This window comes from Schistocerca piceifrons, chromosome 5, assembly GCF_021461385.2.
Source record: "Schistocerca piceifrons isolate TAMUIC-IGC-003096 chromosome 5, iqSchPice1.1, whole genome shotgun sequence".
Taxonomy (NCBI): domain Eukaryota; kingdom Metazoa; phylum Arthropoda; class Insecta; order Orthoptera; family Acrididae; genus Schistocerca; species Schistocerca piceifrons.
Window position 1 is genome coordinate 312,521,603 of NC_060142.1, and position 13,806 is coordinate 312,535,408.

A 13,806-nucleotide genomic window follows, 5' to 3' on the forward strand; every position below is an offset into this window, starting at 1 on the left:
ACACGGATGCGACCATCATGATGCTGTAAACAGAACCTGGATTCATCCGAAAAAATGACGTTTTGCCATTCGTGCACACAGGTTCGTCGTTGAGTACACCATCGTAGGCGCTACTGTCTGTGAGGCAGCGTCAAGGGTAACTGCAGCCATGGTCTCCGAGCTGATAGTCCATGCTGCTGCAAACGTCGGTGAACTGTTCGTGCAGATGGTTGTTGTCTTGCGAACGTCCCCATCTGTTGACTCAGGGATCGAGACGTGGCTGCACGATCCGTTACAGCCATGCGGATAAGGTGCCTGTCATCTCGACTGCTAGTGATACGAGGCCGTTGGATCGAGCACGGCGTTCCGTATTACCCTCCTGAACCCACCGATTCCATATTCTGCTAACAGTCATTGGATCTCGACCAGCGCGAGCAGCAATTTCACGATACGATAAACCGCAATCGTGACAGGCTACAATCCGACCATTATCGAAGTCAGAAACGTGATGGTATGCATCTCTCCTCCTTACACTAGGCATCACAGCAACGTTTCACCAGGCAACGACGGTCAACTGCTGTTTGTGTATAAGAAATCGGTTGGAAACTTTCCTCATGTCAGCACGTTGTAGGTGTCGTCACCGGCTCCAACCCGATGTGAATGCTCTGAAAAGCTAATCATTTGCATATCACAGCATCTTCTTCCTGTCGGTTAAATTTCACGTCTGTGGCACGTCATCTTCGTGGTGTAGCAATTTTAATGGCCAGTAGTGTAACAGAAAAAATTCACGAGTCGTATCAAAATTAAACGTGAAAGGATGACAGTGCTAAGATTACCTGATGACATCACTATCCTCAGTGGAAGTGGGGAAGAACTGCAGGACCCGTTGAATGGAAAGAATAGAATTTATACGGAGAATAGCTTTATCGACTAGTGAGTATCATTCACTCGCCTCCTCCTTCATGCACACAACACTTTGCGTATCACATTTACCCCCTAAGGGCACACGACTTCATATGTATCATCCTGAAAGCTGCCAACCGATTCCTCGATTCCACTAGCTTCTACATGGAAGTGTTTCCGTCAATCCGACTCAGAAATAGAATGGAAGCAGTTCCATTGGCCTCTTCCCGCTCATGTCAGTAACACTCTAATATTCTTCTGACAAATGCTGCTTCGTGGCAGTTTATTTCCAAGAGATGCTTGAACGCATCAGCTATCATGATAATTCCATTTTTCCATGTAGGCAATAACCGCCTTGTATCACAGTGGGATAAATGTGTTATCAGTTATGGCGATTACTTTAGAAATGATAAACAGTTTCCTCACTTTTTTCAATCTCGTTTCCGCTTGAATGATATTTTCTGCGTCATTAGGCTTCCCCCACAGTGCTTCTTTCCAGATATGTGTGCGAAGTTTGGTTGAAATTGATTCAGTGGCTTAGGAGGAGACGTGTAATGTACATAAATACACACAATGACTTTTATACGCGGATGTGCTGAAAAGTAATTGCTCCGAATTTTCTATGCGAGAACTCTTGAAGCTATTTAAATAAAACGTATGTTATTAATGACAAAACAGAAATTCCAACATCAGCTGCAGTTAGGCATTGAAATACACTCATGCTCATAAATTAAGGATAACTGCAGTATGTGGTGCCACACAACGTGGCACAACACAAAACTGGCGCAAATAGCATAGGCACATAGGAAACACACACAACACAGATCTGTAAGTCCACGGTATTGGTGATAAGTTGAGAAAACCGTCCCGAAACACATGTGCTACAGAACGCCACAGTTTCCTGCGCATGTACCCCGGCATCAATATGGGATATGATCACCATGCACACGTACACAGGCCGCAAAACGGGTTGGCATACTCTGGATCAGGTGGTGGAGCAGCTGCTGGAGTTTAGCCTCCCATTCTTGCAACAGTGCCTGTCGGAGCTCCTTTAAGTGTCGTAGGGGTTTGAAGACATGCAGCGATACGTCGACCCAGAGCATACCAGATGTGCTCGATGGGGTTTAGGTCTGGAGAACAGGCACGCCACTCCATTCGCCTGATATCTTCTGTTTCAAGGTACTCCTCCACTATGGCAGCTCGGCGGGTCCGTGCGTTATCATCCATCAGGATGAAGGTGGGACCCACTGCACCCCTGAAAAGGCGTACATACTGGTGCAAAATGAAGTCCCGATACACCTAACCTGTTACAGTTCCTCTATCAAAGACATGCAGGGGTGTACGTGCACCAATCATAATCCCACCCCACATCATCAAACCACGACCTCCATACAGGTCCCTTTCAAGGACATTAATGGGTTGGTATCTGGTTCCTGGTTCACGCCAGATGAAAACCCGGCGAGAATCACTGTTTAGACTATACCTGGACTCGTCCGTGAACATAACCTGGGACCACTGTTCCAATAACCATGTACTGTGTTCTTGACACCAGGCTTTACGGGCCCTCCTGTGACCAGGGGTCAGTGAAATGCACCTTCAGGTCGCCAGACGAATAGACCATGTCTGTTCAATAGTCTGTAGACTGTGTGTCTGGCCCGGCCGCGGTGGCCGAGCGGTTCTAGGCGTTGCAGTCCGGAACCGCGCGGCCGCTACGGTCGCAGGTTCGAATCCTGCCTCGGGCATGGATGTGTGTGATGTGCTTAGGTTAGTTAGGTTTAAGTAGTTCTAAGTTCTAGGGGACTGATGACCTCAGATGTTAAGTCCCACAGTGCTCAGAGCCATTTTTTGTGTGTCTGGAGACAACTGTTCCATCCAATAGCTGCGGCAAGGTCCTGAGCAACGCTACCTGCAGTACTCCGTGGCCGTCTGCGGGCACTGATGGTGAGATATCGGTCTTCTTGTGGTGTTGTACACTGTGGACGTCCCGTACTGTAGCGCCTGGACACGTTTCCTGTCTGCTGGAATCGTTACCATAATCTTGAGATCACGCTTTGTGGCACATGAAGGGCCCATGCTACGACCTGCTGTGTTTGACCAGCCTCCAGTCGCCGTAGTATTCTACCCCTCATAGCGTCTTCAATATGTGTTCTTTGAGCCATTTTCAACAGCACGTTTGAAAACGTCTGAACACTTACTCGCTGCACACTTACTCTGAGATGCACCAACACACCTCCGCTGGACTGCTGCCAGCGCCATCGTGCGACGACCGTAGATCAGTTGCACCACATGGTCATACCTTGAGGTGATTTAAACCCGCAAACCGCCGACCAGAGCATTCTTTCACCATGTATCAGCATCATCCTTCATTTATGAGCATGAGTGTAAATCTAACCACGAAAAGTGAAAATTTATGCCAACCACGACTCGAACCAAGATTTCACGCTTATCGCGAGTGGTCGTCTTAACCACTTCATCTATCCTAGCACGCTTCCCCTCCAACCCAGATTCCCAGGTGTCGCACACTACACACGCAGTGTCCCCTGTCAGTCATTCTAAATGCTCGCAGCCTCATCTGATTCCGAGGAGAGGTCGAACGAATGATCCGCAGTGGGTGTAAAATACTTTTATTCGGAGTCACGACCGGTTTCGTGTCAAGTGAAGATGCAAGTATGGCATACGCCATTTAGCGCTCTATGAGTTTATAGCTCATGGTGAGTGATGGAGGATGGCTATAAGGCAGTTAACTTTCCGCTGTGAGTTGTTAAATAGAATCTTTATCACCTGAGGATGCGTCTTCAATTGTCGAGAAACGGGTCGTTTTCAATAAAAGATTTTACAGCCGCTGCGTGTATTTATATGCATGGTATCTGTTCTTTCGGACAGGTCCAAAAGAACATACACTATACATGTTAAAAAAACGTTATTGACGTTTTACATCTTTATTCTTCATGTCTACATATTTGCAACCCTCTACCACTAGAGGGCTCCGAATTGTTGCGTAGAACATGGCGGCGTGTAACGTGACAACTGTAAGTCGGTGCGTGAGAATTCGAAGAGTTCGTCCACACATGGAACACCCTCTCCTTCAGCAAGACAATGCCGGACTACACACGAGCGCTGCGACATCTGCAACAATCCGACGCGTTGGGTTCAATGTAATCGATCATCCCCCACACAGTCCCGACTCGGCTTCATCCGATTTTCATCTGCTTTCAAAACTTAATGAACGCCATCGAGGATCGCACGTTGATAGTGATGAAACGGTGCAAGGAGAGGCGAGGTTGTGGCTCCAACAACAATGTCAAATACTCTACAATGACGGTATCAACAAACTGCCCTCGCGTTGGGAGAAATGTGTTCGTCGACAGGGTGACTATGTCGAGAAATAAATATGCAGGCATGAAGAATATAGATCTAGAATGTTAATGACGTTTGTTTTATCTAAAAAAACTTTAAGAATTTCCAAATAATAAAATTCGGAGGCATTGCTTTTCAGCACGTTCTCCTAAATATATAGATTGTTTCTGTCATCTACGTAAAGACTGGCTTAACGAAATTCTCCAAACTTGACGCTTGCCAGCCATTTTAGCACAGCCATTTTAGCACAGCCGTTCCTGTCTACGTCATCAATGACAGCCTCATACAGGGAATAACTATGTGAAATAAAATCGTCATAACTTCTGTAAGGTTTGCATTAGGACGTTCAAACTGCACGATTGGCCGCAGGGCATGATAGAAATTAGTATGCGCATGCATGATTTGGGTCAGCGACGAAACCCACTTTCATTTGGATGGGTTCGTCAATGAGCAAAATTGTCGCATTTGAAGGACTTAGAATCAGCATGTCGCGATCGAGAAGTCTCTTCACCCTCAACAGGTGACTGTGAGGTGTGCAATGTCCAGTCACGTAAAGATCGATGCGATATTCCTTGATGGCACAGTGACTACTGAACGGTACGTAAAGGTTTTGGAAAATGACTTCATCCCCATTATCCAAGCTGACCCTGATTTCGACAAGATGTGGTTCATGCAAGACGAAGCTCGACTCCATCGAAGCAGGACAGTGTTTGATGTCCTGCAGGAGATCTTTTGGGGGCCACATTCTTAATCTGGGGTACCCAGAGGCTACTGGTATGGGCCTCGATTGGCCGCCATATTCCCCGTATCTGAACACAAGTGACTCCTTTTTGTGGGGTATTTTAAAGACAAGGTTTACAGCAATAACCCCAAAAACACTGCTGAGCTGAAAACAACCATTCAGCAGGTCATCGACAGCATCGATGTTCCGGTACTTCAGCGGACTATGCAGAATTTCGCTATTCGTCTGCACCACATCATCCCCAATGATGGCAGGCGTATCGAACATGTCATAACCTAAATCAGAATATCTGTAGTGACGTTTAATGTTGAATAAAGTTTGTGCACGCCGTAGTTTGTAACCAGTTTACGTTTTTCTCGTATAGTTCAATAATTGTCACCCTGTATATACCAATATACACGCGATTCTTTCACTCCATCACATCTTCAGCAACAATTTTCATCTACAACTCATGATAGTAATATGTGTTCATCGATTCCAATTCATCGCTTTCTGAAGTTCTTCATTCGTAATCCTTGCTCGTTGACTCGTTACAGGAATTCATTCAGTTCTGCATCAGTCCATTTCATCTCCAACAATTTGATAAGCTGGAAGACTACACGGAGAAAATTAGAAACACTGTGCAAGAGTTTCACTCTGTACAAAGTGTGAAACAGACTTATTGACCAAGCATTTGTATCTACTAACGTTCTAGTTACTGTAAGATTACATTTCACATTTTATTTCTGTCGACTAGAACAACTTTACATGAATCAAAAACATAACAGTAATAAAACCCTAAAAAGGGACCTTCATATCTGTAATGTAAACAAGTTTCAAGAAATCCATAATTATTTGTAATGTTGTCACTTGTAGTGAACTGTCATCGTTCTATTTTATATCAGTTGCCCGCCTGCTTAGCTGGGTTGTAACGTGCTCGCCTCCCAAACAAGCAGGCCCGGGCTCGATTCCCGGCCGGGTTGGAGATTTTCTTCGCTCGGGGACTGGGTGTTGTGTTATCATTTCATCCTCATACCCGGCGCGCAAGTCGCCCTGTGTAGCGTCGACTGAAATAAAGACTTGCACTTGGCGGCCGAATTTCCGCGATTGGGGCCTCCCGGCCAACGATGCCATATGCTCATTTCCATTTTTTTATATCTGTTAAAACCACTCTGACTTTGTTAATAAATATGATGAATTTGGTGTTAAACTAAGGTATTTAACTTATAACTCCCCTCACCCAAAAAGACAAGAGGAATGATGAATACAATAATAAAATAATGGCAGACAAGAAGTCTTTGTAGAGGTCTGCGGCCAATATGTACATACACGTAAAATTTTTAATCGAGATTGTACTTCGTTCCTTCTGTTTATGGGTTTCGTCAGATTGTCGTCATCAGATCAATATGCGCTTATACTCGGTATGCTCACTTACTATTTTAAGTAATATGTTGCACTGATTCTTCAAGTTACTGATCTCTTGATGTTAGTCTTTCCTGACGTGTAATTAGATGAAATAGAGTGTGACCTAGACTAAAAATTTTGTTTAAAAAAATAAATGGTCATGTCACTACCTACCTATGGAGTCACCCACTACAGCATGTGTATTATATATCAGTGTTTCTGAAAAAGTAGTAAGTATATGCACCAGTGAAAAATGAAAATGAGCGCCCTGATAAAAGTCTTACATAAATGTTTACTCCCATTATTGTACCAGCTGGTACAGGATCATAATCACAGGGTAATATACACAGTTACAGATTTTCTTGCAGCTCTTGTGTAGACTATATACAGCCGGTCATAGACGTGTTGCTTGTGATCTTGGGAGTACTTCTCCCTGTTGTCATAGCTGGTATAGCGATGCTGTCGCTAATACAGAACGAGCCACATGCGTACCCATCATGTCGCTCACAAACTCATTCGTGTCAGTAAAAAGTTTTCGATGGTACTTTGCCACAGTAATGCAATATTCTTCGAAATAGTAAACCGCCATTTGACTGTGTATTAGTGTGGTGATTTTCCGTAGTATCTAGATTTCGGTTTTTATGCCATTATCAAGCACAATTCTAAAATTTCCTGCACCATTAACATCTTAGGTAGTTAAGGCAGTCAAACTGCTTTAACAGATACGACATGTTAATGGTCTAAGAACTTTTAGCATCGTACTTGATAATGTCATAAAAACCGAAATTTAGATAGTATAGAAGCTAAATACCGTAATATACAGTAAGATGGCGGTTTACTCTTTCGAAAAAAATATTGGCGTCATGTTTGTCGATGGCGTTTGTCAGGGCAGCAGATGAAGAAAAGGGCGCTCTGTGCATGGACGTTGTTCTGCTGGAAACTGCCTGACTTCGTGGGAATGTAAATAAAATGTGCCGGATGACGTGCGTGATGAATCCTGCATTGTTCAGCGTTCGCTCTGGAGACACACCTTACTTTATAAGCTACGTTCCTCACACCAGATTTCTTGTATACAGTTCATCCAAAATAATACGAATATCTCGTGCTTCAGATGAGATATCTCGGCTGCTTGAAAAGAGATTTTTTTTTTTAAAGTGTCAAAAAATAAGGTGAACAGTAGTATCGTGTAAAGCTCGGTGCGATTTTCTCAAGGAAGCTTGCCCACATCAAACTTATTACGTCAGAGCGAATAATAGATGGTTCTGATTCTCAAGAGATGTTAGTAATTTTAGGCATAATATCTGAAAAGGAAGTCAGAACTGAAATCTTGAATCACACGATAAGAGCTAACAGATTACATACATGAAAAACGACTAGTATGAAAATAGTCGGCTAATTTGCAATAATTTTATGTTGGAGTTGAAAGTTTCTTTTAAATCACACAAGAATAAACTTTTTAACATGCAAAAATTTAGGATATTACGAACGAGGAGCTCTCAATTTGAAGTTGTGGGCTCAGCTCGATTTTTCGTAATCGGTCTTAGTTTAATAGAAAGAGAGAGAATTCGACTGAATTAAAGTCACAAACTGCAGACACAAACAGTGATACACAGCCAACTGCCAATTCACGCCCAAGACGCAGCGCAAATCCTGGAAATTATCTTAAAGCCTGCCACAAGACTACACAACTTCAATGAAATCCAGTTCACTAATTAGGGGCAATGTCTGTCGATGTCTCCTGCTATATCGACACTGTACATTACCCGGTACGATGTTAGGATCAACGCAGTCATATGCAGTTGATCATTATTAGAATATGACTCTTGCTCCATTCACAGCATGCCGTTATTAACCCCTTACAAACGAGGCTTTTATATGTCACATTCTTAAAAGTCATTTTTCTTTCTCCACTAGTGCAAAAAAGTCTTCCTTGCATCTTGAAACAGTAAGCAATGGCTAAACAATATATCTGTTATCGAAATATTGGATTATAAAATGTTTTAATGATGTATGCCTTCTGTATTTTGCAGTGCTCCCTGGAAAGACGACAGTTCCTGCAGACGCACCCACGCCGCTGTGTGTTGTTCTGTTTGAACTGAGAGACTGGGCGTCCAGGTGTACAGCCACCATGCACCTTAGACGTGTTTTTTAACCTCTTCTTTCTACTAGCACTGAGGGCCTCTGCCACTTGCAGTCCATGCTGAAACCATGAGCTACAGTATGCCTGTTATTTGATACGTTCTGAAACTTTTGATAATTTTCGCAGTACATGCACCGGTACTGTTGTTGCTAACATTGTAGGGTATTAGTGGTAGAGTATGCACCAAAACAATAAAAAGAAATATAGAGTAAAGATGGGCTCTAAAATGCATGCCTTCAGAGCTATGATCACTTGTTCAGTAGAAGAGATCAGTATCACAGTACCGAAGATGAACAAGTGATCATAGCTCTTAAGGTATACATTTTAGAGCCCACGTTCATTAGATACTTTTTCTTGATTTGGTTCATACTACTACCTCTAAAAGTTGCCATCCCTACAATCTTGACAACGACAGAAACGGTACATGTATCCCATAGACGGAGGTATCATAACTATTATCGCTTCTAACTTCCGACTCGATTGTTTGCGGACCAGGGAGTCTTACCTCAAATTGGTACGTTTATCCTTTTTCCGTTATTCCTGAAAATTTCTAACGGAATCACCCTGTATAAATGAATTGGTAGCACACTCGCAGACGATATAGTTGTGTACGTGAAGGAGAGATCTTTACTAAATTTTTACATACCGCTGACAGACTTATAAACGATCAGCAGCTGGTGCCAAACTGGACAGCTGACCGTTAATATAAATAAACGTAAGGTACCACGGGAAATCAAAGGAAAAATCTCCAGTATCATATGCTCCCGTGATGGGCGATGGGCCACTGGAAGTAGTCACAGCACGCAAGCATCTTGGAGTACTTTAGCAAAGAAACGCAAGATGAATCGAATAATTAAATTTCGCTTTAGGGAAAATGGACAGGTACGAGAGTTATATATGCTCGGGAGACTCTAAGGAAGTATAATTTATGTAAGAAAGTGAGTGCTTCGTTTGGGCGATTCCTGAGTCTGTTCTATTTTGGTGTTTTTGTGGTATAGGTGCCCTTGGGAATGAGCTGAAGTTGAAAACTGGACTGTAGCACTAAATAAAGTGCTTGTTTTAACCAAAGAGTTTAGTGGAAGTAATGTCTTTCTTTCGGTATTTAAAAAGGTTACAGTAGCGTTAGGAAAAAAAATTTATTTTATTAAAATAAAATGCCTAGTCCAGGCAGGTTCGTCACAGCGCAAGTATTATTTCGTATACATATGGAAAAAATTACGTAAGTAATACAATTTTTTTTTTGTCTCGATCGTAAAGTGTTTCGATTAACACATGACCAATCCCTTATGCACCACATTCACATGTAAAATGCTTGGCCACGAAATGCACATGAATGTGATTACAGGATCATAAGCAGATGTTAACATTGACTTATTATTCGTAGTCGACCTTTTTATACCTGATGATGGTGCATACGGCACTGAAACCGGTAATAAGTTGATAAAAATGCTTTGCGAACCACAAAGATAATTTATGTAGTACTGTAAACCAGGTATACTTTCACCGATTTTCAGATTCAGATGTGATTATCAAGCCTGTTTTAACTTCTTTGCTATTTATGATAGTGAACGTGGGAAGCTTGTATCAAAGGACTATATACTAATTAGTGCAATACATTTTCTAAAATGCAGAGGAAGTAATGGAGAAACAGTTGGTAGTGACAGTTAGCATGGATTTCAGGATACATTCACCGGCCTGTATTTGTGATCAATATTTCAAAAACACGATGGAACTTTGACCACGCACAAAGAAATACATTTGTCCAAAGTAGTCTTAAGTGCTTTACTAAGCCTAGTAAAAGAAAAAAACCTAGTGGAGTACATAGATCACTATGATCGAACACCAAAATTATGTAATGAAAGGTACTAGGATGGAATACTACACACATTGCTCCAAATTAGTTGATCATAATACCTTCAATTTCATCCATCTTAAACCTAAATCCTCGTTTAAGAACATCCGATGTAGTTAGAATTAACGTTAGCTGTTCTTCAGTTGTCGAATCAGTATCTAGCATTTTTGGCCAAACATACTTCATTTCTTGTTTCCGGAGGCATTTGACATTATATGTTACACCTGAAGCACTGTCGGAGTCACAATAGCTTGTAATTTGAGGAATATACAAATGGTATTTGTTTTTATTAGTTTCATATACCGGTACATTAACAATTACAAATGAGCCTTTGTCTGTATACTGATGGTTATTGTTTCTATTCCTTAGTTCCATACTGCCACTGGCTTCAACACTGTTTAATGAACTGTGTATATGTAATCATAGGGTAAAACTGACCAGTGGTCAAAGAAACCTCGAAACAGAGAAATCATGCACGTGACCTCAGAAGTCGAAAGATACCGGCAGATATATACAGGTGAACAAAAAGCTAATCAGTGGGCTGTTCCGAGAATTAATGGACAACATACATGATACAGCTGAAAACAATGGCCTTTTAGGTGAATGATATTGGCTGATTTTGCACAAGCATACTTTAACCCAATTTTTCGTATTCAGTTATAAGTCACAACATGTTCGCTAACTATTGCGCAAGAAACCTGGACAACATGGCACCATCTAGTATATACTGATGGAACTTTACCAACAAACAGTATTTACTAAACATTAAACTGAGGGCTAGCGGAGAGCTATAAAACTTATACATGTCCGAAAGAACAGACACCATATCCATATAAGTATATAGTTCTGGCAATACCGGCCATGACCTTCTTCTTCTGTGCCGATGCACACATATTCCCCAAACTCTTACGGGACTTGGTAAGAACGTCTTCCACGAGTAGTGAGTACGTTGGGGTGGGACACAACGAATGTAGTGTGTGGACATACAAGGTGCGAATGTAGGTCTCGCGGGAGGCGTGCGCGAAATAGTCCCTGCGTCGCACTATCCACTGTGCTCTCGGTGTCTCAGATGGATGTACTCGCTTCGGTGATACATATACTAAAATTGTAACGATACAGAGAAGATTAGCATAGCCCCTGTGCAAGGATGACACGCAAAATCGTGAAGCGTTCCACATTTTTTGCCGGCACGCTAGCTCAGCGTGTGGGGTCAGACAGTTGGGTGGCCTCTGTAATAAAAAAAACTGAATGGAAGGATCAACAAACGAACTTGACCGGATGTCATGTGACGTCTGCAACGACCAAACACAACGATCAACAACGAAAAAAAAAAAAAATGGATAGAGCGTCTGCCATGTAAGCAGGAGATCAAGGGTTCGAGTCCCGGGCGGGTCACACATTTTCACCTGTCCCCGTTCATATATATCAAAGCCTGAAGGTATTAATAGAATTCTAATTTCTATAAAACTTATGGCGTGTCAGTCGTCAAAGTAACGACAACGGTCAGGGCATACCCGGTTTACTAAACTAACAGTTTTGCAATCGCTACATTCCATTGATAATGTCACAATTAACAAAAGCAAAAAAATTTAATCACACAATAAATTTCTATGTCGATTTGTTCACGTAATGCCTATATTAATTTCAGGGTTTACCTCCCGACTTTTTCCACACTTGCGAATGGTTGGACATCGTTCGTGCCAGTATCCGACAATAAAGAGTGAGGCGAGAAGGAAGAATCTGTCTGTTTCATTCTTGATCACCACCAATTTTCTTTCAGAGCTCGTGCACCATCGACGTGACGTACTTCCCGTTTGACCAGCAGACGTGCATCATGAAATTCGGGTCGTGGACGTTCAACGGAGACCAAGTGTCCTTAGCGCTGTACAATAACAAAACCTTTGTGGACCTGTCCGATTACTGGAAGTCGGGTACGTGGGACATTATCGAGGTGCCGGCCTACCTCAACATCTACGAGGGCAACCACCCGACCGAGACGGACATCACCTTCTACATCATCATCAGGAGAAAGACGCTGTTCTACACGGTGAACTTGATCCTGCCCACGGTGCTCATCTCGTTCCTCTGCGTGCTCGTCTTCTACCTGCCGGCCGAGGCCGGCGAGAAGGTCACCCTCGGCATCAGCATCCTGCTGTCGCTAGTCGTCTTCCTGCTGCTCGTCTCCAAGATCCTGCCGCCCACGTCGCTGGTGCTGCCGCTCATCGCCAAGTACTTGCTGTTCACGTTCATCATGAACACGGTGAGCATCCTGGTGACGGTCATCATCATCAACTGGAACTTCCGGGGCCCGCGCACGCACCGCATGCCGCCCTGGATCCGCGCCGTCTTCCTCTACTACCTGCCCATCCTGCTGCTGATGCGCCGCCCCAAGAAGACGCGCCTGCGCTGGATGATGGAGATGCCCGGGATGGGCGCGCCGCCACACGGGTCGCCGGCCGACCTGCCGAGGCACCTGCCCCCGGTGGCGGCGGCGGCGGCGGCCGCGGCGGCGGCGGGGGCGGGCCACGGGCCGCGCGCCAAGCTGGAGGCGGTCGAGATGTCCAACCTGCACCACCCCAACTGCAAGGTCAACCGCAAGGCCAGCGCCGCCGAGCTGCCGCCCGCTCGGCGCGAGAGCGAGAGCTCCGACTCGCTGCTGCTCTCGCCCGAGGCCTCCAAGGCCACCGAGGCGGTCGAGTTCATCGCCGAGCACCTCAGGAATGAGGACCAGTACATCCAGGTAGGTATTCGCGTCTACATCACTGGCGCATGCCGCAGCGCGCGCGCTTTACCACACAGGTTGACACTACCGGTAGCAAATCCCTCTCAGATCCAATGAACTAAATCTGTTCCTAAATTTGACATTGCTAAGAATATATTTGTAATTATTGCTGCTCCTCGGAAACATAAGTCAAACACTGAATCTTCTTTCTCATTGTTGGGATCATTACACTGATTATTATTGCATGCGAAAGAATGATTTTAAATCGAGCAATTATGTTTTCATAACTGTGCGGATGTCATCAGTCATCATCGGAATGGGAAGAAATTACATGTGATGTCCCGATCCATCTTAGGGCCATTGCTTTTTCTTGTGAACATTAATGATCTCTCATCAGTTACACTGCCAGAAGCAGAGTTCATTTTGTTTGCAGATGCCAAGTATTGCAACAAACAGTATGTCGAGTGTAGTTCTAGAAATATCTGCTAATGATATTTTCATGGATATTAATAAATGGTTTAAAGCCAACTCACTGACATTAAACTTCGAAAAGACTCACTATATGCAATTCAGAACCTGTAAGAGGTTTCCACCCAGCATATGCATAAAGTATGAAGAAGAGCAGATAGAAGAGATTGACAGTCTTAAATTCCTGGGATTACAACTTGATAATAAATTCAGTTGGGAGTAGCACACCACAGAACTGCAGAAACGCCTTAACAAATCTG

At 43.6% G+C, this 13,806-nt stretch overlaps 1 protein-coding gene and 1 non-coding gene across 2 annotated transcripts in view; both read left to right on the top strand.

Annotated features, from left to right (window-relative positions):
• LOC124798447 (acetylcholine receptor subunit beta-like 1) overlaps positions 1-13,806 on the top strand; it is an 873,603-nt gene that overhangs the window by 755,696 nt on the left and 104,101 nt on the right. The window contains exon 6 of the mRNA XM_047261865.1: positions 12,137-13,096. Within this exon, the coding sequence (XP_047117821.1) occupies positions 12,137-13,096 (960 nt within the window). The remainder of the gene's footprint in view (positions 1-12,136; positions 13,097-13,806) is intronic.
• Positions 11,432-11,538, top strand: LOC124799717. Its single transcript, XR_007017069.1, has one exon. It is a non-coding gene; the product is annotated as a U6 spliceosomal RNA (small nuclear RNA).